Raw genomic sequence first — 25,838 nt, forward strand, 5'->3', positions numbered from 1 at the left:
CACTACATGAGGGCACACAATTCCTCACAAAGAGACATCTTTTTGTGTGCCTCCCTCACATCCCTGTCTGGGGATGACATTCAGCTGAGCAGAACATACTGCCACAGCTAGCAGTGTGTGAGCTGTGCACAGGAGGGAGGGAGGAAAAGGGGTGAGAGTGGCCCCACCCAAAAAAAGAAAAAAAATAAAATCAGGAAACAAACAAACCTTTGGGCCAGGAAGTCCAGGAAGGCCAGGGTCACCAGCTTGTCCCTTCTCACCCTGTTGGCAAAACAGACATGGTCAAGGCTGACTCTGCAGGCTCTCCATCCTGGAGGAGTAGCAAAAGGGTGAGCTGCTCCTGGTTTCACACTCTCTCTCCTTTCCTAGGGATTTTATTTTGGGCACAGACAACGCATCCTCCGTGAGCAGTACCAGCTCAAGACATTACACGTTTTTGCCCATCCTTTTGACTATCTCTGCACATCACTGCCAGTTCTCTCCAAAGCAAGGTGAGTGGGCAAGGGATCCAGGGACACCCCTGTGCATCTTCCTTATCCCTCTGGTCTGCTAAACTCTTTTCCCTGTCACTTCTTCTGCACAGGCTTTCCCTGACCCATATACCCACAGAAGCTGTTGCCAAGGGCGAATTTTAGTTGGAGTGCAGGACTTTCTCCATGCCCTGCTCCTCTTCCCTAGCTCCAAATCCCAGACTCATTATGCTCTTAAAAAAACGCAAGCAGTGCAGTGTCTCAGCTGGCAGCCAAGCTCTGTGACACACACTGGTCATGAAAAGCAGTGACAACAGGAGTGGCAAAAATGGCAAAGACAGCAGCTGATGATACAAGATGATGCCTGGTGAGCTGCAGGCTGAGCTGTGTGAGGCACCATGGAGCATGGAGGATGCCACAGGCAGCGAGCAATGGAGAGCATCTGGCATTCCTTTGGTGAAGTGGCTTTGCTCAGCTCACCATGACACCGGGGCCATATTTTGAATATTGGAACTCAATTACTGGTCTTTATGTTGAAGTTAAGTTCTCTTCAGACCATTCCATACAGCTGCTAAACCCATGGTTTCCAGGTACAGTGTCCTGTTTGGGAGTCTGCATTTTGCCAGGACAGTGTGAAATATTGGAGGTTTCTGCTACCCTGAAGAAATGTTTCAAACGCATCACCAGGGGAAGGGGTGTTCTTAGCCGCTATCCCCACAGCTCCAAGACTCAGCAACTTGTACAGATTACAGGGAACAATTCAAATCCTCTTTCCCCCCACAGGTGCCCAGCTCTCTCCACAAAGGCTCCTGGAGCCAAGCTACTGGGCTGCAGAGGCTGGTGCTGCTCATCAGAGCTCAAGGGCACGCATCTGACATGCAAGGGACTTGCATCAATGTTCCAGGAACAGACATGCACTGGTGGCTCCCTGGAAAATAATTAACTAGCAGCAATCTTTTTGTCAGGCAATTCTAGAGTGCAGTGCCCCCCTTCTCCAAAGTAATTTGGCTTCCAGCCACCTGTAAGACCCCCCTGTCTGAGCCTTCTTTCCCTGCCAAAGCATGCACATTATTAAATTAATGCTTCTCTCCCTGGAAAGAGGGAAAACATTTTCAGGACCTCATACCCAATGAAAAGGTTTGGCATTGGGGGTTTTTGTAAAGGTGTAATTCCTATAATAAGGAATAATCCTGTCCCAGGCCTCTGTGAATCCCTGATTCCGCCTTGGTAGCCCACTTTTCATTCAAGGACTCTTTTGAATACACATCCATAAGAGCTACTGAAAACATCCTGTGATGCCATAACTACAGTGCAAAGCAGTGGATTTCTTGAGGAAGGAGGTCAGATTACTGAATCCCTGTTTAGGGTGTTATTTCTGGAGTCAAGAGATGCAGCACTGTCCTTAATCGTTCCCAGGACAAGGCTACATCCCAGGCATCTCATGCTGCCCTGCCTGCCACCAGCCCCCCACCTCCTGCAAGCAGGAACATGCAAACACACTTCACCAAGGGGGCAAGAGCCAGCAAAGGACACGTAATCCCCCGCAAGCATGATAATGCAACACACGGAAGCTCCCGGCAGCTCCCGCTCGCAGGGAACACAGCACAGCGCTACCAGGACACCCAGCCCAAACACACAATGTCCTACCCGCTGCCCCCTCTTCCCTGGCAAACCTGGGGGGCCCATCCTCCCTGGGACTCCAGGATCTCCCTTCGTGGGGAAAAAAAGAGACAGAGAACATGTCTGTTATATGGCTGTCACATGCTGTAACATAACCCAGCGAGCCTCAAACAAGAGCAGCCAGCTGCTCTGAAACCAAGCCGGCTGCTCCGGGATGGAGAGGCATGGGGCACTCACACACCATGCCTGCCTCAGGAACTCAAACCAGGTCACGCTACACTGAGGTGGGGACACTGTGCAGAGCAGTTCATACACTGCACGGTGGAAGAGCCCTCTGCAGGGACATGGGAAGGCTTCTGGGGGCACAGAAGTATGGGAGGCAGAAAGGGGACAAGGGAAGGGGCAGAGGGAACCTACTTGCTAAGCACAGTGTGCTGTGCGTATCTCGGAGTAGGGAGGAAAGGAGGAAGGCAGCTGGAAGGTTCCCATTGACACAGACACAAGCAGGAGGATGGAAATACTTGCCGTATGATCCCTCTCTCACTTGGTATCACTGTATCCTACTACCACTTTGCTTAGAGTGGCAGGTGCCACTAGGGCCTGGATTCAGGCACTGGCAAGTACACAGACATTCCTCAGCTCCCTCAGCTGATCAGGGAGGAAAAAATACACAAACCAACCAGAAGTGCAGGCTCAGAGCAAAGCCCTGTGAGAGTACCTTTTCTCCTGGAGTCCCAGGCTCGCCCTAGTGAGAAAGAGACAGGAAAATAAGGTGAAAAACCAGGAGGAGAGAGTACAAATCCTCCTAGGGCTATCAGAGTGGGGAAAACAACATTGATCTGTGGGGGCCTTGACCTGGTAAGTAAGGGCATCACAGTGTTTCAGTTGCATATTTTTGTGCCTGAAACTTCTTTTATCTTCACTAGCCAGCTCCCAGACTGCTCTAAGAGACCAGCAGACCTCAGACTCGTGGCTTCTATAGAACAGAGTAACGACCTTGCAGTATGTCAGGATGTTTACCAGACACAGAGGAGCATAGGAAGACAAGACTCATCTGCTGGCACAAAGGAATTTGCCGCTCCTTGCTCTGTTTTCACAGGAGAAGAGCAAGGCTGCAGGTGCAGCTGGGGGAGGCTGTGACGGTACTAGTTCACCAGACTCGCTGCCAGGTAGCAGGAGTGAGGCTGGAGACAGGTGTAGCAACTCCGCCAAAGCCACGGCAGTTCTGATATTCCCCTTTAGTGGGAGCTGTCCGACCATTTTCTAGCGCCTTGCGCTCTCCCAGCTCCAGCCCGAGGCCAACTCAAGGCATTGCAGCGTAAAACTGACCTTCATCCCTGCGGTGGCCATCCCAGGAGCGCCCTGGCAGAGAGAGGAAAGACAGGAACACCTTGTTTGAAATTAATCGGACATACATTTTTAAAAAACAAAACAGTATCAGTCAGGTGAAACTGAAAATGCGAAAATCTTTTCCTTTCCACCACTCAGAAGTAATGCTGTAACACCACACAGCACACGTTTTCATTCCCTGAGCAGTTGTTCACCTGTGGCAGTGGCTCTGGGTTCCAGAAAGCTCTTCCAATGGCAGGCATCATGAGCACAACCCACTCGAGACAGCTGGATTTCCACCCCCACCGCCCCTGGTTTTAGTCCCGCAAGTGAAGCAAAGGCCAACAAGCAGAACAGGGTCAAATAACTGAGGAATGCAAAGACAGACCAAGGACCAAACCCCCACTTCAAGGCTAGAGCCCAGATACCTCAGCTCAAGCATCCCAAGAAAAGCCAGCTTGTATCCCAGAGCCTTGGGGTATTCCCCCTCATTCTGTTTTTATCACAGAAGACAAACCCTGCAATAACATGCTTTCAGGAGAGCTCTGAAGCCAGACACCTTAGGGGAGAAAACAGACCTCTGAGCACTGCAATTCAGGTGTCATTCTGCAGTGCAGAGCAAGCCACCACCATGGGACTGCGGAGTCCAGGCTGCCCTGTCATCCGAGACAGGTGCCTCAGAGCCTCAGGAGACAGCTGCTCCCACAGGGACTGTCACATTTCCCTTGACAGTTTTTGCTGATGCAAAATGCAGGTTGTCCCTGTCAACCATCCTCTGAAATCTCTGTATACCCTGTGTTAGTATTAGTTAGGCCCTAGTTAGAAAAGGTTCCGTTGAAAAAGCAAATATGGGGGATAAACTAAGGAGAGGGGAGGGAGTGAAGTGGTATTAGAAGTTGGGAAATGTGAAGGGTTGGGATGTAGTACATGAGGCAGTGAGGAGGACTGGGAGCCAAGTTCAAAGTGAAAAGAGTTTGGAAAAGTTCAAACAAGAAGGAGTGGGGAGTCAGAGAGCAGCAGGATCATACCTCTCAGCTTTCTGAAACAGAAATCGGGGACAAAAGCTAAAAAACACAAGGACAGAAGATGGAGATCAGGGATTCTATGCAATAAATGGGGGGGAAAAAGCATTCCAGATTGTCTCAGGATCAGTAGGTTTTAGTGAATACAGGCTAGAGTCATGAAAGGGATAACATGCAGTAAGTGGCTTTGGTTAGGCCTTCGTGGTGCCTTGGGATGCCTGTTCCTCATTTTTCAGCCTTCAAACAGCAGTGAACACAGATCATGTTATTTTTTAGTATTTACCCTTAAAATGCAATCCACAGACATGCAGGGTTGCTCACACACTGACCCTGATTCATCGCTGCATTAGTCCAGGTTCACACTTGGGCAGCCCTGCTTATCCCAGCTGGGCTAACACACATCTGCAGCAGTCACCTGGGAACCCAATTTACAAAATGCCAATTCCCTTTACAAACATCAGCAACTGGCTGCTCTCACTGGCATAAAGCATGAAGATCCTGATGTTTCAAGTCAGCATCAGACTGGACATGCCATTTGCTCTGTAAACACTTCTTCCCCACCATCGCCTTCACAAATTAGGCCCTGTATTTTGCAATTTAGAAGCATAAACAATTCAGCTGAGGACAGCCACCAACTAAGAGACACACACACAAATGCCTGTGCATCAGGGGCAGTCGAGTGCTATGGGTGAGATCAGGCAGACAAGCGTCACTCCTCTGGTTACAAGGTACCTTAGAGCCATGTCTTCCTGGCATCCCTGGCATGCCTCTCTCCCCCTGGAAGCAGAGCAAGACACAGAGAAAGACAGCAAGAGACAGAAGATGAGTCCTCCCAGGGCACTGTGAGGAGTGCCCAGGGCACAGGTGATGAGAAACCCTCCCAAGCGAGGTGAGGCACTGTTTTCCCCACACGACTATCATCAAGTTGACTGCTCTAGCTGGGGCCATTTCCCCTCAGCGGCACCTCTCAAGCCTTACAGGACGGACCCCACTGGAGTGCCACAGCCTCTGTATCCTGCTACCACATTCCAGGTCACAGCATGATGTAGGGCACAGGGAGGCATTCAGCCCACAGTGACCATAGAATGAACAAACCTATTTGGAGAAACAGAGAACCCAAGGGTGCTAACAAGTGCTGTTAGCCTGAATTTTGTCTCGTGATAACTGGAAAATAAAACATCTTCAGGCAATCTGCATACTGCTGTCATTTTGTTCTGGGTGTTTAGTCCTTGCTTGGAAGGATATACATATATGCTTTTTTTTTAAATTAACTTTTTGTAATTACAGCATCCTGTGAACTGTATTTTATAAAACAGCTTCTAATACCATCATATACATGGCCTAATGTGGGCACCTCCTGCCCTACACAGCCTACTTAGCTACCCTATTTTCAGCAGTTAGAAAAGTAAAGCAGTATTTAGGAATACTTTGTACTGGAAAAACGTGGATCGCTCTCTCTCCCTCTCCTTCCCAATTGTGCTCTCTCGTTTTTTTTAAGCAAGACCAAGCAGGGAAGACCGATGCTTTCTGGTGGAACACACCCACCCCGCTTGCAGAGACCATCCCCACAGGGCAGCCCAGCCTGTGACAGTAATTCCCCTTCCCAGAAACTTTTCTGGAAGAACTGTCCACCTGAAGAGCTGTTGAATTATTTAGCCCTGCAACAGCAAAGCCCCCTCAGTGAGAGGGAGTACGGTAACCCCCCACAGGGGCAACTCAGAGCAACCACCCTATGCCATATTTCCTGACGACGCTGGCACAGCCCCCGGCACCGGCGAGATCCCACAGGCACTAGAGCTAATTAGAGAGCTAATCCCACTAGGCACTAGAGCAACAAACGTGACACTGCGCCGCTGAAGAGCAGAAAGAAACCCAGCGTCAGAGAAAAAGCAGGAAAAACAACTTTCCAGAACATCTTTAAACCCTTATGTGTTTGAAAGCCATTGTAGTACAGCGAATACCCGCTGAGCTGCTCCCTTTGCGATCCCCTGCTACCCTAGGAGCTGCACAGGGTGCCGTAGCCAGGCAGCAGCAGCTGCCCACCAAAAGCAGCACTAGAATGGTGCAGCCAAGTCAGGAACTGGGAAACATCACCAGAGATGGGTACAGAACGCAAAACATCCAGCACAGCTCCCCAGGGGGCTTTAGAAAGGCAACCAGTAACATCTCCCAGCTCTCCTGAACTTCATGCTGATTTAGGAAGCACCTCTCCCTTCCACACCGTGACCTCACACTCTCCTCCCCTTTTACCTGGTGTGAGCAGCTTTATCCCCACGGCGTGCCAATGGTGCCTCACGCTGATCAGCTCATTAGCTGCCAATTAAAGCAGACAACCCTTCCTTTTTGCTCTTTGCCGTGAGAGGCAAATTATCAGGGGGTTATTGAGAAAGGCTGTGGGCACATTATGGCTCCTTCCTCAGAGCATGAGAAAAAGCCTCATCCTATGGATCTTTCAGGAAAAAAGTAAGAAAACATCAGTGAAGCTGAATGTGACAGGCTGGGGGCAGAATCAAATGCTCATTCAAGCGGGCCAGGTGATCACAATGACTGCCTAATGACCTTCATGAGACACAGATTTAGGTCCTTACATGATCAAAGCACAAGCGGTGGCCACAGAAGAAAACAGCTGAGAGACAATCTAGGTTGTGCTGCACCTGTCACTGGGTGGGGACAAGTGGTTAAATGAACAAGGGGTCTGTATGATGCTAGCAAACCTCTTCAGGCCAGAGATATTCTTCACTGGCAGCAGTGATATTCCATGCAAGATTGGCCACTCAGCTAAACTACGAATCATAGTGTTTGTCCAGGGCTCCTCAAGGCAAAGTCCAGGTAATTGGATCCAAAGTTGGAAGATTTAAAAGTCTTCCAGAGTCCCAATCAATCCTCCTAGGTGGGAGGACAACAGAAAGAAGCAATTTCCAAAGACAACAAATGCATGTTCTGTTGGATGCTCAGGAGCTGCTACTGGGTGAGGTCTGGCTGCTGATTTAAGAGTGTGTCTGCACTTCCCCTTCAATTCCTCTGAGCAAAAAGAAAGGAAGTTGAGAGAAAAGAGACCTTGACAATAACAAATGAAAGTCTGTGTGTGAAAGAAGCTGCTGCTTTGGGACCGGGGAGGTGCCCCTTTGGAGCTGCAATTTAGTATCACAAAAACCGTAATGGGTTTCATCTCTGCTCTTCCTGACGCGGGATGAATAAGGGATAAATAAAGGACCAAGTAGAAAGACTGTGGCCCCGAGTCAGGGAAGGCTCTCATCCTCTGGATGACCCTGAGACATCACTGCAATACCTGAAGACTTCCCCTTTGCCAGTGAAGGGCTGGTTAGTCCTTGTACACGGGCACAAATAAAGCAGGTGTTCCAATGCTAGCAGTGAAACAAGGGACTTTAAGCAGGGATGAAACACAGCTTCTCCTTTCAGCCTTTTCTCCCTCCCAGGCCACACTCTGACTTCAGTCCTTCAGTTCAGCTTAATAGGAGACCCACTGTTGAGAGAGCAGCAAACTCCAAGCCCTCAAAACACATCTGTTCTGGGTGCAATTCCACCTTCATTCACACTGGCACAAACAGGAGCAATACCTTTGTCCTTGATGGAATTACACTGGAGAAGGACACAGGAAACCTTTGGACTCTGCATGCACGGTAATATTTCTGAGGAGGTACTGGTTTTTTGTAGGAACACAACCACTGCTGCTCTATTAAACTATGAACCCAGAGCCTGCATTCCCAAAGAACATCTCTTTAAACTCCAAGTGATATATCCCTGGTAAGCTCTGAAGGGGCCTTCTCTCTCTTCGAACAGTAATCCACCCAGATGGTAAAGATATAGAAAGTGTATGTGCTGCACGATAAATGAGCTGTATGCCACACACTAAATACTGGAAATGTACATGTCACTGTTAATGCCTGTCCAAATATTACAGGACCAGTCTTTCCTCACGATGTTTAAGATGTATGGCATGACACAGCGTGCTCTGACTGCCATGAACACTTGCCAATGCTGTAATGTTTTAAGAACAGTCTACATTGAGTAATATACTTTAAATATATGGGTACAGTAAATTTCAGTCAAATAGATAACATCTGGGCAGAGACCATATGAGCCTGTAAAAAGTGTCCAGAAACAGACAGAAAAGCTGGTGCCAAACCTCAGCCTGAATCGTGGAGTTTGAGTGGATTTGATGCGTCAGCTAACCAGAGTTTATGAGGAAACCCCAACCTAGCCCATCAAATAGAGAGATGTAACAAATCACCAGCAAACTTCATAGTCAGAGAAATGCCTTTGGTAAGAATCGAATTCCACCGAACGGATAAAGGCTGCGTTTATTGCCTGAGCTCGGAGTGCCTGTCTGTGGTTAATCAGAGCACAGATGTGTACTCCATCAAATACCCCACAGAGCTGCCTTGGACCCAATTTCCCCTTACAATCCATTAGCCCAAGGAGCAGTATCTCCCAGGTGATCTACTGTGCATTAGAAAAACATATTTGTCATGCCTACCTTTACACCAGCATCCCCTTTTTCACCCTGCCCAGCAAAGAGGAGAGAAAGGGGGGAAACAGAGAAGGACAGTGAACATAAAGGGAAACCAAGCAAGCAGTTCAGTTGTAACAGCAAGCGACAAAGGGAAAGTAGCCAAAAGAGGGTTGTGATAAATGCAACCCCAGCACTCTGGTCCTCCTCACAGCAACATGGTACCAGTCAAGCACTGGCTGTAACCCAGCCCTCCTAGGGTATGCAAAGGCAGTTTAGGTCCCTGGAGTGGATGCTGGAGGTTGCCCATACTAATGTTTTTCTACATGATAAGGGTGTAGAAACCATCAAAATATTTCATGGTCCAGAGTAGCCTCATTTTCACAGCCCTGGTGCATAAGCCTCTAAAGGCTGAGCCAGTTTTATTCTTTAATGGGGGACTGTGTAGGTCCTGGTTCAGGACAGTGTGGAATCACCTTGGCCAACAATCGCCCAGACTCTTCACATAAGAGCAAGTGTTCCTGTCTACAAAGTTCATTCCAGGTTCTAGAGAACTGTCTCCAGCCCATGGCCTTTGATATCCCCTTAGGATAGGCTTGTGCCACTTATCTGCCCCTGAGAGGTGCCCCCACTGACTCGACTTTTTAAGGGTTACCTTGGGGCCAGAGGCTCCAGGGAGGCCGTGGGCACCGGGCAGGCCTGACTCGCCCACCTCACCCTGAGGAAGAGAAGAAAGAAAACAGTGGAAGAAGCAAACACAGCAGCAAGAAAAGGAGCTGTTGGTCACCAGAAAGGTCAGCAGAGGAGTGAGACACACCAAGGTGTCCTACACACACCAACCTACCCCTGGGTCTCTCTGGGAGAGGAGCACCACTCTGCATCAAGAAAGATATTCAGTGTATGAAATGTATGGAGTGAAGGCAGTGATCCCATATCCTACATCATATCTGAGTAAACAACTTTTCTCAATATTTAGCCTTCTTTTCCCTTCCCATTAGGACTTGGTCCCCTACATTCATCCATTCCTTCCAGCTTTCCCAGAGAAAGGTCATGACCTTGGGCTCATCCTTCCAAGATAAGTGCAGGCTCTTTGCTTGAAAGTGAATTAGCCAGACAAGTTGTTTCATGTAAGAGGAGCTGGTAGGAGAGGCTGGTAGGAGAGGCCCTTGCTGTGAGGTCGCTGCCGAGAGCCGCCCGCCCTGCGCACACAGAACAAGATGGGCTCCTAATGGAAAATCTGATGGTTCACTGAGAGAAGGGGCAATAAATTGTGTCTGTCTGCAGGAGTGGGCTGCAGTCTGCAGGGGCTATAATTTCCACTTCCTGACATAACAAAAACTTCTCAGTTTATACAGAGCTAATTAAAAAGCTCTCAGGTCTTGCCATTTTGCCTGCAGAGCACCCATAAAGAAACATGGAGATAACAGGGGACACAGGATTCCTTCCTGCTGGGAACATCCACCTTCCCCTTCTCCAGCTGACATCTCTTTAGCAGTGTCTCTTCATTCCCTCTCTCCCCTTTGATCTTCCTTTCTGTCTTTCCCCTGTCTTTCTGTCTCTTCATTACACCCTCCAGGCTTGACAACCCTGCTGTTAACCAGCTGCTGCTGAAGGCATTCGGGCATTGCCAGTTTCTGCCTTTTAACCCAGAGCAGAATTGACTCTTTCCTGTATCCCAGAGAGCAATAGCCAGGGATTTGGCCCTTTCCAGCCTCCTGTTTGGGTCTGGATGCACAAGAAGTGCATTTCAGCCTGAAAGTGGGTGTAGAGAGGCACACACACACAGAGACATCTGTTCCGTAGCTGCTGGAGAGTTAAAGGTATCTCTGGGCCCAGGCTCTCCTTACATGGGTGACAGCAGGGAATCTGTGGGCCTGTTGCAAATCCAAGTCCAACAGGAAAAAGGCTCCACAGGAGGCTTCAGCACAGTCCATAGATTTTCAGCCATGATTCCATGAAGCATCAGTGCACTAATTAATTTAACAACATTGAAGCTTCCCTTCTTACCTTTCTGCCAGGGTATCCCTGAATCCCAGTGTCTCCCTGCAAAAGGCAAAAAGACAAAAGAAAACGAGGCTTGGCCTGAGAAGGATGAATCTCTGCCCTCTTCCCTGGGGTATTGCTGGGATGGGAGAGCGTTCCATGGGGAAAATTCGTCTTTTGCTCAGAGTGATTCCACTGAGCTCCCATCCCTTCAGACCCACAGCTCAGCATTACCTGCACTGGGCTGAGCCCTGGCAGGAAAGCCCTAGCAGACAGGTAATGCATGTCAGCTCTGTGCCCCAACCTCCATGGTTCCTATTTCCTCACCCTGGCTACACATATCAGATAAAAACAAATTAGAGTGGGTGGCTGCGGCTGAAAAACAACAACAACCACCCCCTCCCTCACACTTTGGCAAGTGAATAAATGGGAAACCATGGCAGAGTTAACAATAGCATTGCAAAATCCATTCCTGAAGCACTGGGAAATGCTTTGAGAATGGAAGAAGCCAATAAAGCTGTGTGTGGCAAACAATTTTGCAAGATGGGCTGATGAGGCGTGCCTGGCTCAGTCAAGATGCTACTCAGACGTGTCGCCTGGACAAAACCCTTGAGTCAGCACACGGGCCAGGCCCCAGAGGCAATGCTGAGCTGGCTTAGAAATCTTTCTCAGCTATTTGATGTAACCTCTTTTAGCCCTCCTCCATCCATCAAAATGTACTCATCTGTCCTCATCAGGAGAGTCCATCTCTGTTCACCATCTTTCTACACCTCTAAGTGAGGAGAGATGTCTCACCTTTGGTCCAGGAGGCCCAGGTAAGCCCTGTGGATAAAATCAAAAGAGACACTGGGGCTGGAAAATACAGACATCACATGGACAGCAGGGTGATGGGGGGATGCTGGATGGTTTGATTTGAAACACCCCTTAAAGATTAGCACTGGTGAGCTCAAACATCTCTAATCTAGTCTTCATGTAGATGAATACTATCTTAGTCCGCACACCCAAATCAATTCATGCCCATAGTGCTCCATCTCTCCAGGTTTGCTCTTGCTGAATCTGAAGACTAAAAAGCTGCTTTGCCTTATGTCTTATGCTCCAGAATCTTTTCTGTTTCTCTGGTTTGCTTGGGGAACTTGTTCCCAGCCCACTGTGCAGCTCTGGAGTAAATCAGGCATTTGCAGCTTCCTCTGGCAAGCTAAACAGAGAGAATATATTAACAAACAAACCACTTGTGTCTTTAAATGAGAAAAAACCAAACAATTTACCTGATATGAACCATGAAGCATACCAGATATATGTGTGTGTAAATATAAATAAACAAAATATCTATGCAGGAGCTGCATGTGAGCAGGCAGGAAGGGAAAACTACTCTAGATATGCTCTGATGCCTATACCACCCTTGATGTTGCCTGCTTTGGCAATTCAAGTGTTTAGTCATCCTGTCCTTGGCTCCTCAGAGAGAGATGAAGATCTCTCAGAGAGAAATGAGGATGTTTACAGCATCCCTGACCCCTGTAATGTGTGTGGAGAGGTGCATTTGCCTTCAGGGATGAGACTTGCTTGTCCTGTTAGCAGGCCTTGAAAACTCTTTGAAATGGAAGTTCCTTTCATTCTGCAGTGGCTACGGAGCCAGCATGCCATGTTTTCCCCTGCAGCTCCCAGGAATGGAGCTGGTTTCTGGTACCCACCTTTCCATCTCTGCCAGGCTTTCCAGGCTCTCCCGCTCTGCCCTGTCGCGAGAGAGAGATACATGAGCAGGATTTTCTGTCCTGTGCCCTGCCATTTAGCAATGGTATTATTTTATAAACGGTGCTTCTGTTCCCACCCTCCTTGGCTGCTTGATAGGACAGCGACAGGACTTCAAAAGGGTGGCAGGCAGCATGACAATTACACCCCAGGTGTTACTTCCTCCCTGGGGCCATCTGCAAGGGCTGAGGAGGAGGAAATAAGCCTGGTGTCACCCACTGTGTGTCCAGATAGCAGCAGTGCCCAGTGCACATCTCCGCCTTCCCTCTCACTCCCCTCCTTCCCTGAAACTTCTTCCTCTCCACACATCCACATGCTCTGCAAGCCTCCTGTCCATGGCTATCTCAGCTTCACCAGAAGCAACAGGGGCCAGAGGAAACAGCCTGTGCCCTAGGGGATGGGGGAACAGAAGGATTTAGGTTTTGGTAAGGACTTACAGGGGGTCCAATTGGCCCAGGACGTCCTGGGGTTCCTTCGGGTCCAGCTGGTCCAGTGGGCCCTGGTGGACCAGGGGGCCCTGGGGGACCTTGGATCCCCGCTTGTCCTTGCTCACCCTGCAGTTTGTAAAACAAGAGTTATCAGCTGGCAGAGCAAACCCTTCACACCACCACCCTAAGGGCCCAAGGCAGGCCAGTCTGACTGAAGCAGGGGAAATAGAAGCAAGTCCCAGGTTACTGCCAGGAAAAGTTTCCAAGAGTGATGGAGAGCCCTGCTGAGGACAGCTGGGCTCCCTGGGAAGCAGGAGCCAGCACCCAATGGTTTGCAAAGACATCTGAGATCACCTGGTCAGAGCTCTCTTCTAAAGGGATCTAGAGATGACAGAGCAGTCCAAAGAGACCTTTTTCTTCATTGAGCCAGTCAAGTAAAATTTATGTGTCAAAGACCAACATCTTTTGAGTCTCTAAGGAGGCTTTCCAAAGCATTTGACAGTCACATGTGAAGCAAAGCCTCCCATGACAACGCTGGCACTTCCAGGCAGAGCCACAGTGTCTTACCTCAGCCTGTTTTTCCCCCATACTATATTTGTTGGACAACACTCCCTCTGTTTTGCTAAGGACCAAAAGTAGAAATCCCACAAACCCAAAAGAAAGTAACACGATCATCATGGCATTCCTGGAGCCCACCCAAGGCAGGCCCATGTACACTAGGCAGAGCCTGTTTTTCTAAGATTTAACAAGGCAGTGCATGCTGAGCCACCTGCCATTTTCAGCTCTCTGAAACAGAGCCGTTTGAGCCAGTTCCTCCCCAGGCCCCTCAGTAGCCATTCGATGGCTGTGGCTCATGCCTCAGCAATGTCATCTGGCCCAAAGGACCTGGATGTGGCATCAAGTGGCGCTGAGGAGACAGTGGGTTGGAAGCATCACGTTTGAATACCAGACTGCTGAGCTATAATTGATTAATCCAGCGAGCTCCTAGGGCACTGTGGCACCCGCGCTAATTGCTTATTAGGCTCACCTCCCTAGATAAAGTACCACGACAGCCTACTGCTAGTGATCCAATTTCAATTTGAAAAACTTTCCTTGGTGGATCCATGGGAAGCTAGAAACCAAATATGGCTGTTTCTCAATTAAAAGCCAATGGGTGTGCAATTGGGTCTCTGCTGCATTTATCCTCTCTACAGCCTTATACACTGGAGGAAAATGCATGAAATCTGTCCCCTGCCTGTGTTCCTACCAAGCACACTGTTTATCCTGGCTGCCTCTAGTAAAACATGCAGATACAGGGATGTTTGCTTTATTTAGAATGATAAATGAAAATAACAAGCTGCAAATTTCATCCTTTCTGCCATGAGCTCTGTTTAAAAGAAAATTTCCAACACATGGGCCAGGCTCACGAGAAGCTCAGTCACGTGTGGAGCAACAGCCCTTTTCCTGTGCCTCACCACCCAACCTGGAGCCCATGCTGGGAAGCCTGCTGGGCCAGGCAGGAGGGGTGCCCTTGCTTCACCCCATTTTTAAAGTGGATCTTCATTCATCCTGTGGCCCTTGCAAGGGAATGCAAGTTCTTTTCTAAGCTTCCTTATTTTCCATACTCAGGGCTATTCAACCATCCTCTAAATGGTCTCATAGCTTTTAAATATGGAAGGTAATTTGGATCTAATGAAGATATTGGGAGGACACTGGAATATATTTCTAGATTTCCTCTTGCCTTGACCGCTCACATTCCAGCTTCAAAGACTTTCCTTCCACTGCATCTTACAATACCCCCAGCATGGGTGCACCACGGGAAGCCAAAGGGGGCTTTGCCCATCTCACTTTGGCTCTCCCTCTTCTACTCCCACCTCAGCTGCTCTCTGCCAGCCCAGTCCATGATCCAGATTTAGGGCACTAAAATGCAGCATGGTGCTGGAAAGGGGTGCTGGTAGGGGACAGGGAGCTGGGAAGAGCAGGAGTCCTGCCCCAGCACAGGGAGTGGCTGGAAGGAGATCCCCCAAAAGTCCTGTTTGCATCACCCTCACTTTGCTGTCTTGGGCACAGCAGGCTTTGTCTAAGCAAGTGCCCATCCTTGCAGATCCCTAAACACACAAAAGTGTTATTACCACATCATTACAGTCTCATTAATGTGTTCAGCACAAAAGGACCTCCACAGAGCTAAATGGACAGTAAGTCGATACAGTAAGTGGGAGATCAGGTGTCATTTTCCTCAGTTGTCATTCTATATTTTTAGCTGTCGACTGGAGCTATTTTTCAGTTCTTTTACACATCAGCCAGCCACCCTGACTGTGCCCCAGCAATGCAGTGCTTGCTCAGCCTCCTCACAGAGGACCCCCCTCAGCCCATGCCTCAGCTAAGCCCCAGCCCTTGGGCAAAGCACTCCTGCTGATGTGCTCAAAGTTAGCAGCAGGATTTTCCTCTCTTCCAGGCGCTGGTGCTAACATCCATTTTGCAGACTCACTTTTTTTCTTAGTATTCATACACTGGGCTCCTGGAATTGCCTGGTGCTGGCAGATCTGTAGGAGCAGATTACACCCTGTTGCATTTAGAGAATGAATACACCAAAAGCAAAACGGATCATGGCAAAACTCTCCGGTGAAGTTTTCCTCTGCAGACAGAGGCAATCTGCAGCCCTGGCTGACGACAGGATGTAGGGCAGCTATTCAAGTTTCCCACTTCATCCTGGAGAGGAACTTCAGCTTTCAAAGCCTTCCCAAGAGGTCAGTCCTTGGCCTGGCTCTCCAGACTGTCACTTTGAAGGGCAAACAGCGCAATCCATGGGGCTCTGTGTGGTGCGAATGCTGAATTGATAGAAACTGAACTGAAACCACGGCCTCAGGTGGTAAGGTCAGGATTTGTCCAGTGCTGGGCAAGGACCAAACACCTCATGGTAAAGGTCTCTTGCATCCTGCAGTCCCCTGCTAGCATCCGACTGCCTAGACAGGCAGCAGGGTGACAAAACCCAGCCACTTAATAGAGAGTGCCCAGCACACTTCATCGGGGTAATTGCAGCGGTTTGTCCACACAGGAAAGCTAATCCCAGCTGATGGAATGAGAGACCATAAAGTGGGTTCATTAAAAGCCACATGAACTCTGACTACGGACACTCTTATTCACTATTCGTATGTCCGAATTCACTTTTTGAATTCATTCCCAAAATAAACTAAACATGAATTATGGCCCTGGAAACCAAAATAAATGTGTTTACACAAAGATTTAATGCAATTTAATGAAACCATTCTAAGAGCTTATTTAAACACATTTCCCCAAGTGCCTCAGACTAGACTAGCCCTTAAAAGAAGCGTTTGCCTATTCATTCTTCTCAGTTAAATTTCACAGACATTAGATGTATTTCAGCAAGAGGCTTCTAACCTCTTCTAGAGATTGAATATGCAGGAACTGACTCCTTAAGGGAGGAGGCTGCTTGTCGACAGCCCCAAGAACAGCTTCATGGCCCATTTCTTTTAGTTTAAAAAACTGGCTTCACTGCATTTCTTTTTAGCAACATTATCACATCAAAGATTTCCTTCACTTTAAAGAAAGTCCCTCAGCTCTGCCTGAAACTCTTGGAAACCCCTCTGTAGGGGATGAAAGACAGGTAGCAAGCTGATTAATTGCAAGCATCAGGATAAGCTCAGAAACAGGCAATAAGGAGGAGAAGTCTACCTGGAAAGTGCGTCTCTTTATAACCGGAGGTGGAGCCAGCCGCACTGAATTGAGGAGAGGCAACAGCTGAAGAAGATAAAACCAGAAGATCGCAGGGCAAAGGAGGCCATTAGGGCACCGAGAGTCAGAGAGCAGCCAGGGGAGAGAACAGAGAAGAGGGGAACAGAGAGATTGCCATGAAAATAAAGCCCAGCATGAGAGCAGCACAGGGCGGGCGCAGCACAGGTACCTGCTGGCAGACCTCTGAGCTCCTCCATGCCACTCACAGGGGCATTCAGCAGGTGCCAGCCTGGCAGGTGTGGGGTGGCCACTTGCCATCCCAATGCTCCCTCCACACAGAGCTTTCACAGCTTCCTCTGCTTGGAAATAGAATTACCCAGGGGATTTTTGACTCAGCTCTGCTGATCTCCTTAGGAAGTGTTCATTGCAAGATATCCACTCAGTGGTTCTGCTAGGGTGTCCAGCAATGGGATTGTTTCTCTTAACTTATCATTATCATCATATTTGGGGCAACTATCAAAATTACAATTTTCTCCAAGTTTTCCAAGTGCAGTTTTCTAGCTCTCTCACAAGAAACCCAGTGTATCTCCAGGACTCACCCTTCCTCCAGGTATGGAAGGGAGGGGAGAGAGGCTAGCTGGGTCAGCACAGAGGTCCCAGCATGGTTCACTGAGCTGGCCAGACACAACCACCCTGGCCAAGGGAGAAGACCAGGCCTTGGAGCTGGACGCCTAAGCAGGGCATTGCCTTGGCAGCCTGCACTTTGTTTTTCCTTGCTCAACAGCATCATCACCCTCTGACTGCTTATAGCCAGGAATGCTGCCTCAGGGCACAAAGCTGACCCGGACACACAGAAATCAAATGCACTAAAGCTCAGGAGCATTTGTTCATCCTTTTGCTGTATCCAGTTTCCACTTGCATGCATGCTGCTGTCACCCTGGCACCCACCATGCCGGCTCCAGGCCCAGGAATGCTGCTCTGGCCTGATCCACTTTCCTGTTCCTATCAGGTTTCCCTTGAAGCTGCTCTTGATTTACATTGGGAGAAGCAAGAGAGACTTTCTGTGCTTGGGCACAAAAATGTGCCCACGTGTGACATTTCCCCCTATGAGCTGTGCACTCAGATCCCAGAGGTCTGCCCACAGGCCTCCCACCACAGAAACCATACACTTCCAAGCAGCACATTTTATTCCCTTTAAACATTGTCCTTCACGTGTGCAGGGAAAGCAAGGATCCAGTCCTGTTGCAAAGAGAAGTGGTAACCCAATATTGCGGTGTCATGATCAGGTGGTTGTGTTCAAATGCACTGACCCAAACAGCCACAAGCTATCGCTCCAAAAGCAGTGCTGCTGGAAATTCAGCTGGGCTGATTTTATCCAAAGGCAAACCTCCCCTTTCTAAAAGAAAGTGTAGGAGGCCCCATAGCTCAGGAGAGCCAGTTAAGCTCTCTCTCCAGGCTTTGCCTGGCTGCTCAAGTGCTGAATGGTATCTGAAATACTATACAGCTTACAGGGAAGCTGAGGGAGGATGCTGGAATGGATAAGGAGGAAAATGTAGAGAAGCAGTCCTGAAAACAGTCAAGACAAGACCCTGCAATGGATTCAGGTGCAAGTGGGAGAGTTTAGAGAAGAAATCTGAAGGCACTTCCACCCATCTCCTGCCCTGCCCTCTCTGTGTTCCCATGGGAAGTTTTTTCAGAAGGCAGCATGCAATATTGGATCTGCACCCTCGAGCCTTTCCATCAGAACTGGGTCCCATCAGACCGCTACCCACAAACCTTCAGCGTAAGGATCTGGTTAGAGCGCAGGGCTGCAAGTGTGGTACTTAGGTATTCCTGGGGAACAGTGAAGACACATGAGACAAATGGGGTCAGTTAGACAAACAGTATTTCTGAGAGCAAACAGAGCATGGCTGGTCCCCCCATTTCCCTGAGCGGCACTTGGGAGCAGCCTGAGTGGCCCTCTTACCCTGAATGGGCAGCCCCAATGCATGGGCTTGTCCCTCACAGCAGCACAGGCCACACAGACTCATACAGACAGAAAAATAGGAAACTACAACAAGAGCCAAGGCACATATCCTAACCTTGTATTTCCTTCCTAAGAAAACAAATATGAAACAAAATTGAAACAACATCCCTCGTTTTTCAGGATGCTGGTTTTCATTTCTTCACCCAAAACATCTGACAAAAAACCTTATCAAACAGAAAATGCAAGAATAAATTGCAATTTGGTCAGCAGCGTCACATTTTTGCAACAAGGCCCATCCTAATTTTCATTCAGGAAGAAAGAAAGAGAGCTGCATCTCTGCTGGCTGGTCTGTCCAGATCTGCAGTTCAGGACAGTCTGTCCTTGAGTTGATCTGAGGACAGTCACCCTTCCCGTGAGCATGTCTCAGCCTTGAACAACTCATGGGCTTTTTATAATGTTGAACTTGGTGCCTCATGAGACCAAAAGTATCTCCATGAGAGCCAAGGAAACATTGCCAGGATGTGAGGCTTTGCACCCACCCTTCTCCCGCTGTCACAGCCCTGCAGCTCATCAGTCACCCTACAACCCTGACTCACCAAACCAGTATGCCTTTGCCCTCAGGCCTGAGCCCAGGCAATTTCCAGGGATGCACCAGCTCCCTTCCCAGTGTTGCTTTGGGTCCTGCCACTGCTTTTCACCTTGAGCACTGGGGACAGTCAGAGCCAAGGGCTGTAACAGGAACTCAGGACACTGCTCAGGTGACCAGTGTTGTTGGCTCCTTTTTAACATAACAATCTAGTGAGCCAGCTCACTGAATAAACACAGCTGACCGGCTGCTATTGCACGGGGGGACTGGCACATACCCACTGCCCTTTCTCCCTTGCTGCCAGCCGAGCTCTCTCTCCAGTGGCTCTGCTGCTCCAACCCTGCTCCCTTCTGGGCCAGGGACCAGAGCCCAGCTGATTATCCAGAGGCCCATCAAAAATAAACAGAAAGCTCTTAAGCTTGTCTCCCTGTACACCCAGATTACAAATTCCAGCCACTTCATATGATGTTGTTCCAATGCATTTCCAGTGGATTTTCAGCACTCTGGTTGTTTTTAGAACTGGTTAAATCCCCTCAAACCCCATGATGTTCTCTCTCCACTCTTGGCTGCAGCACATGCTGGCCAGGCCAAGATGAAGGAGCAGGTGGGGCAACATCCTGGCTTTCATTAAACAGTTGCTGGCATCAACGTCCCTCTCAGCCTCTTCCTTGCAGGCAGAAAGTCCACCAGGCTTGGGGACCAGCATGGGGACCAGCTTGTCAGGGACCTTACAGAGCACCATGGCCAGGGGATGAAGGGTTACCCTCAAGCAGGGAGCACAACCCTTCTCCTTGTCTCTATGCAGGGATGACACCAGCATGAGGGAGAAGAAAAAGGGAGGAATGATGATAGAGTTCTCCCCAGGTCTTCAAACTCCACACTGCTGCTGGCCACACAACCAGAGCAGAGGCCGTGGAAGCAGCACGGAACCAGTGCAGCAGCACAAGGCGTGAGTGGGTGACCTCCACTCCTCCAGAAACCCCTGGTTTCACTGGGTTTTAGGGTGAGGACGTGGACCTTCCCCTGTCCAGCACAAAGCACAGGAGGGTGTCCAGGAAGTAGAATTGACAGCAGCTATCTAGGGGTCAGCTCCGGTGGGCAGGAACAGACTGGAGAACCAACATCCCTCCCGGAAAACCTTATCTGCTGCTTTTCTTTGAAACACATCAATCAGCCAAGCACTGCCCTGGGGGTCCAGATGACGCATCTAGTTAATGAAAGGATCTCCACTTCCAACAAAAAGCCATTCAAACGAAGGAGGATTAACATGCAGGAAGGCACGGGACAGAGGATAATAACGCTAATGACTTACCCTGTGCGGGTACTCTGCACACTGACCCTGTGAAAGAAGGGATTAAAAAGGAAAGAGTTTAAACCACAAACAGAGGAGACCAAAATAGGCATGCAGGGTCAGATCCAGAAGGTGTAAATCATTGTGACTATATCAAACTCAGTGCAGTTACGCCAGTTTGCACCCGATAAGCACCCTGCCTCCTGTCCCCGATCCCCTGAGCCCTCTGCTCTTGCTGTATTCCTCACTCACAGTCCCATCGAGCGGCACCAAGTCCACCAAGCCCCTTCCTCTCTTTCAGTTTACTTTTTAACAAGGTTTCCATCGAAATTACCTTTTCTCCTTTTTGTCCTGGGGGCCCCTATAAAAGAAAAGTGATCAAAAAAGGACTCAGTAAATGAAGGAGTTCAGTGAATGCAAGGGGAAAGGGATTAGGGGGAGACAGGGGATAGGGATGAGATACTTACGGGCTGTCCCCTGGGACCTGCAGCACCCTTTAAGGAAACACAGAAATTAACATGGGATGGCTTTCTATTCACAGTGACAAGAAGACAGCGTATGGAGTAGGTGAAAAACTGAGCTTTTAAAAATAATTGTGAAGAAAATTCCCAAGAGAGATCCAGGTTCCCTTTGTTACTCTGGAGGAGTGAAAATGCACACATGCTCTGGCTGCACCACAGGGGGGAAATATTAAAAGAAGAGGGGGGAAAATCATCAGGAAAACACACCCTTATTGTTCCCAGGACCTCAGCTCACAGCGCGTCTCCTCAGCCGACGCACTGGGGTGGAACCAGAAGCAGCCAGGACTGAAGCCTGAGCTAAGATTGAGCAATAGGGGAGTGGGGAGGGGGATCTTCAACATGTGCTTGCCAGAGGGCTATACTGACACTCAGGCTCAAAAAACAGAATTACAGAATTAGCAGAAGAAAACACTCAACACGTTAGTAAGCGAAGGTGACTACAGAGCTGCTCTCCTGACATACTCATATTTGGGATTTCATCATCAGAGATGTCAAGAGGAACAAGACAGCATTTGGGCTTCCACAAAGTGCAGTCTAAGTTTATAGTTTTCAACCAAAAGCATTTTAGTATGATGCACATATGAAACAGAGCTTCGGGGGGGGGGAGGGGGGGGAGGGGGGAAACCACATTTAATACAAAAAGTATGGTTTTTTTGGTTGTTGTTAGATAAGTTGAAAGTTGCCAGATGCATTTTCAGAAATCTTTCCATCAACTTTTACTTGTGCTATGAGGCCAACCACGAAAATGTCAGCTCCCAGAATATATTTAAAGAACATAATTGCTAACTGCAAGGAAAACACATCCCATGCGTAACTAGAGAGTTGCTGTTGTGACATGATGAATCTGATAGCCATAATGCAAAAATTACATGCATCCCAGAGCTATTATCATGAAGTTACAGAATTAGGGATGCAGCTAGTGCATGAGCTGAAGTAAAATTGCTACCCTGCCCATGAGCTTGTTTCCAGCTGAGGCACATCATTTCAAACCAACCCATCACCCGCAGACAAACATATGTATTTTTACCATCTCTCCCTTCTGTCCAGGATGGCCCTTCAAAAGAAAGGAAACACACATCAGCTTTGGCCACTGCAGACTCTAGATGATGTTGATTTAACCTACTTCCCCCTTACCTTGGTAGGTGCCCACAGTTACTACACTTCCAATGGGGGACACAACACTGAGCATGTGGAGCTTTGTTCACCACCTAACAGGACAACACTCCTGTAGGTTCTGAGCTCCCCAAAATGCTCAGAACAAAGCTCTCGGGGAAGAATACAGGGTGTCAAGGCTCTGCAGGGCATGGCTAGGTCATGGCTAAGCCCCCCTGGGGCTGGCAGAGCAGCTTCTGCTGAGTGAACTGTGTGCCCCCAGAGCAGTACAAGAGAGGTGCTGCTGCGTCTCTCTTGGGGGTAATGTTCCTCATTGGCAAAAACAGGGTCCTGCTGCAGGAAATTAGAAGCCAGTGGTATGTGCTACCAGCTCCTCCATTACAGCACTGGAGGAGTGTGGTGGGGAACTTGGTTACGTGGCTGCTACATGGAGATATGGGTTTCATGTCCACTGGGTTCATGGAGAAGTATCTCATTTGTGCCTTACTCTCCAAAGGGTGGGAAGAACTTAGGTTTCTACTAAAAAGCTCTAAGGACAGCATGGAGGTCTCACAGAGGCCTTTAGGATCCTTCCCTGCTCTACTGCAGCTCTTTTTGGCACAGCAGCAAAAGAAGGAAGCTGTTGGCTAAGGCAGAGGGCAGCTACCTCGGGGATCTGCTCTGCCTGATTCAGGGTGGGAGTGCCTGCTAAGGCTTTCCCTGCAGCAGCCAGGCTGCTGCACTTGTGAACTGCTATTTTATAGATTTGCCTCCTAATTTTCTTTTAATCCATGCGTGTGCATGACATTGCAAAATAAACCCCTTAAGAACATATGGTGTAACACGCAGGCCGGCACCACGGCGGGACCTAGCAGGAGGCAGGGCAGAAAGCCTGCCAAGAAGTTGTTTCCTTACCGGTTTGCCATCCAAGCCAATAGGGCCCTGAAATAAAATAGGAAAAATGATGAGAAATGCTTTCCCCGGGGTGTCTGTCCATCTGCCCCAGGAAGCACTACGTGCCACAAGACTGCACAAACTGGGGTGATGTGAGGTGACTCCCTGCCCTCCTGTCCAGTCCTGCAGGCTCCTGGCCCACTGAGTACCAGCCCAGATTTCAAACTGCTTCAGCAGGGACCTGCTCACTGTCAGCACATTTCAGCAGCAATGCTGGAGACAAGAATTGAAGCAAGGAGGGATTTACAGGAAATTTGCAAAAAAACCTCCGAATTTAAAATTTTACAGTGTTTGGTAAAATAGTTGAGTATCAACAGTTTTCTCAAGACTTTGATTTAAAAGGGCACCCACCTTTGCGGGAAGAGAAATTTTTGCAAATGATAGAATAATAAAAGTGTCCCAGGGAAGAGGTGACATTCAGCACATGCTGAAGGTACTGTTTGATGAGAAACAGGCTCCACAGAGCTGTCCAATCCAGCACTTTCTCAGGAGCTGGGCCAATTTGTTTTCTGCTCCTCCAAAAGCTAAAGACCACAAGGGCCTGGAGAGATCTGCTTCTCCTCAGCCCAGGGGCAGCTCACAGACCCCCTTTTCACAATGGGCAGAACAGTGGAGCCCAGTCAGGCAGCTCGGAGGCTGCCAATTCCTCCCATTTTCCAGGTGTGAGAGTCTCCCCTGCAGACCTGCTCTGACACATCCAGTGTCCTGGAGCAGCAGCTGAGCTGCCTGGTGGGAGCAGGGATGTGGGGGGTGTTTGTGTTTGCTTTAGGGTTCCTAGTTGTCCAGGATAAATGCATATGAATAAATAGCAACTGTTCTTCAGCAGCCTCAGTGCTTCAGAGAGTGCTGCCAGCAACTGTAGGATTGAAATGAAATTTGCTTTGTCCTCTCCTGGGCATATTCTCTGCTCCCTTACAACTGTGCTGGAGAATTCCCCCTCATGTCTTATGTCCTTTCCCTTTGGCATGACCAGGGTGATCAGCCTAGCACCGTCCCCAGCTGAGGCTCAACAGGCAGGGCCCCCTTTTTGGATTCCAGGCACTTGCTGCCATTGGAATACCACCTAAAAACTCAATTAAAATTGGAATTTCACCTACCTAGGGGTTGTTTTGTTTGTGATGGTATTTCTTAGGATGGTTTTCTTTTACTGAACAGATCTGGCTTTAACTATGTTATTTTAACACTTGGGGCTTTTTAAAAATTAATTTCCTTTCAGAGTTGTGTGGTTTGGGGTTTTGTTGTTTTTTTTTTTTTTTTTTTGCCCTAATATCATTTAAAAGAAAGAAAAAAAAAAAAGAAGTAGAAAAAGGAATGAAGAAAAAATTACTTTTTCCAGTGCTATCAGATCAGGTCATTGATTTCAGGAAGAAATGATGAGATACAGCAAGCACTTATGAAGCTTCCTAGTAATATCACACATCCGTACCTCATAAATTAAGAGTTATGCTTACCGGGAATCCAGGAAAACCTCTTGTTCCAGGCTGTCCCTGGGAAGGATGAAACAGAGATAGCAGTTTAGAGGAACTGAAATGAATTTTGATGGACCCTAAGTCCTCTCTACAGAGCCTTTCCTCCAGCCTCTGACCAACTACCCTACAGCTCTCTGAAGAGATACCCAATTCCCCTCCAAGGGGAAAGTGTCTTGGGAAGGAGGGAAAATCTCTCATCCTCACTGCAATTTGTATAGGGCCAAGAAAATGCTGGAGCAGCTCCAGTTTGGACTGCAAGCAGTTTCCTTGAAGTTTCTACATTAATTAAATGGGTGTCCCTAGCCCATATGTTAGGCTTTTGGAGTATATTCCAGAGGCTGAGCTCATTTTATGGCAATTCTTGCTGCCATAAACCTGCGATGTTTAATGCAGGGTGCTGCTCTGTGCAAGACAAGCCTTGCAGGTCACTGGTGTCTAAATACAGCCATCCCTCTCCTCCTCCTCCCCTCATCTGATGTCCCAGCTCATTCGTTTTCCTCACAAATAATTCTGGAGATGATTTTATTTTTCTCTTCTGTTTTTTGTTTTTAGTTTTTTTTTCCTCTGAGAGCTAAGAGAAAAAGGTGAGTTAGGCTGTGTGATGAGAGGAACATGAGCACCAAGACTTTTCCTCCTACCTCTTCCTGGCCAGCTAGCTATGGCTACCAGTTTGGGATCAGGTACAGCAAACACTGGCTTGGGATATGCTTGGTAGCTTCTTCATCCTCTACTTAAAAACACCAAAAAAGAGAAAATGTCCTGGCTGTTAATTTTTCACAGTTCTTCAGTTTTTGGGACCTGTGACATCCCAGGTCACAGTTACCACAGCTTTGTTGGTATCCAGGAAAGACACCACTTCACTTAAGGATTTTTCAAACTGTTTCCCAAAAAAAGCATAAGCCAGGTCAGGAAGCATTAGGTCCCTGTGGCCCAGACTTCAGCAGATCTTGAAGCACACTCACGTAGATAGGAACAGCTGGATGAGGTAAATCCTGTGCCACGCTCATCAGGTGACTACTGTGGCATCTTGCCTACCCTGAAAGCTGTGCTCTGATGCCAAAATGCCCAGCTTCCATATGTGTTCTCTCATTTTGGGGAAGAAAATGCTTTCTTCAGCAATATGAGCTACCATGACTAGACTGTTGGAGTCCCGCAGGGATTCCCTAGGGATAAGCTGGGCATGACCAGGGTGCATCTCTGCCTTAACCAGAGTGATCC

The 25,838-nt window shown here is 48.5% G+C and overlaps 1 protein-coding gene across 2 annotated transcripts in view; it reads right to left on the reverse strand.

Moving 5' to 3' along the window:
• COL13A1 (collagen type XIII alpha 1 chain) overlaps nt 1-25,838 on the reverse strand; it is a gene marked incomplete at its 3' end in the record, with an annotated part of 88,464 nt that overhangs the window by 24,777 nt on the left and 37,849 nt on the right. Inside the window, exons 6-23 of one of the 2 annotated variants that reach the window (XM_082286451.1) lie at nt 24,603-24,638; nt 23,113-23,139; nt 22,133-22,159; nt 21,052-21,078; nt 20,919-20,945; nt 20,606-20,632; nt 18,518-18,574; nt 13,079-13,195; nt 12,584-12,625; nt 11,691-11,717; nt 10,920-10,955; nt 9,568-9,630; nt 8,940-8,966; nt 5,174-5,218; nt 3,420-3,452; nt 2,809-2,835; nt 2,118-2,180; nt 208-261 (exon numbers count right to left, since the gene is read on the reverse strand). In XM_082286451.1, coding sequence (XP_082142577.1) covers nt 208-261; nt 2,118-2,180; nt 2,809-2,835; nt 3,420-3,452; nt 5,174-5,218; nt 8,940-8,966; nt 9,568-9,630; nt 10,920-10,955; nt 11,691-11,717; nt 12,584-12,625; nt 13,079-13,195; nt 18,518-18,574; nt 20,606-20,632; nt 20,919-20,945; nt 21,052-21,078; nt 22,133-22,159; nt 23,113-23,139; nt 24,603-24,638 — 762 coding nt within the window. Of the gene's footprint in view, nt 1-207; nt 262-2,117; nt 2,181-2,808; nt 2,836-3,419; nt 3,453-5,173; nt 5,219-8,939; nt 8,967-9,567; nt 9,631-10,919; nt 10,956-11,690; nt 11,718-12,583; nt 12,626-13,078; nt 13,196-16,741; nt 16,808-18,517; nt 18,575-20,605; nt 20,633-20,918; nt 20,946-21,051; nt 21,079-22,132; nt 22,160-23,112; nt 23,140-24,602; nt 24,639-25,838 lie in introns of both variants that reach the window. The other variant, XM_082286452.1, reaches the window with a different exon arrangement.

This window comes from Coloeus monedula (assembly GCF_965178545.1).
Source record: "Coloeus monedula genome assembly, chromosome: 8".
Lineage (NCBI taxonomy): Eukaryota > Metazoa > Chordata > Aves > Passeriformes > Corvidae > Coloeus > Coloeus monedula.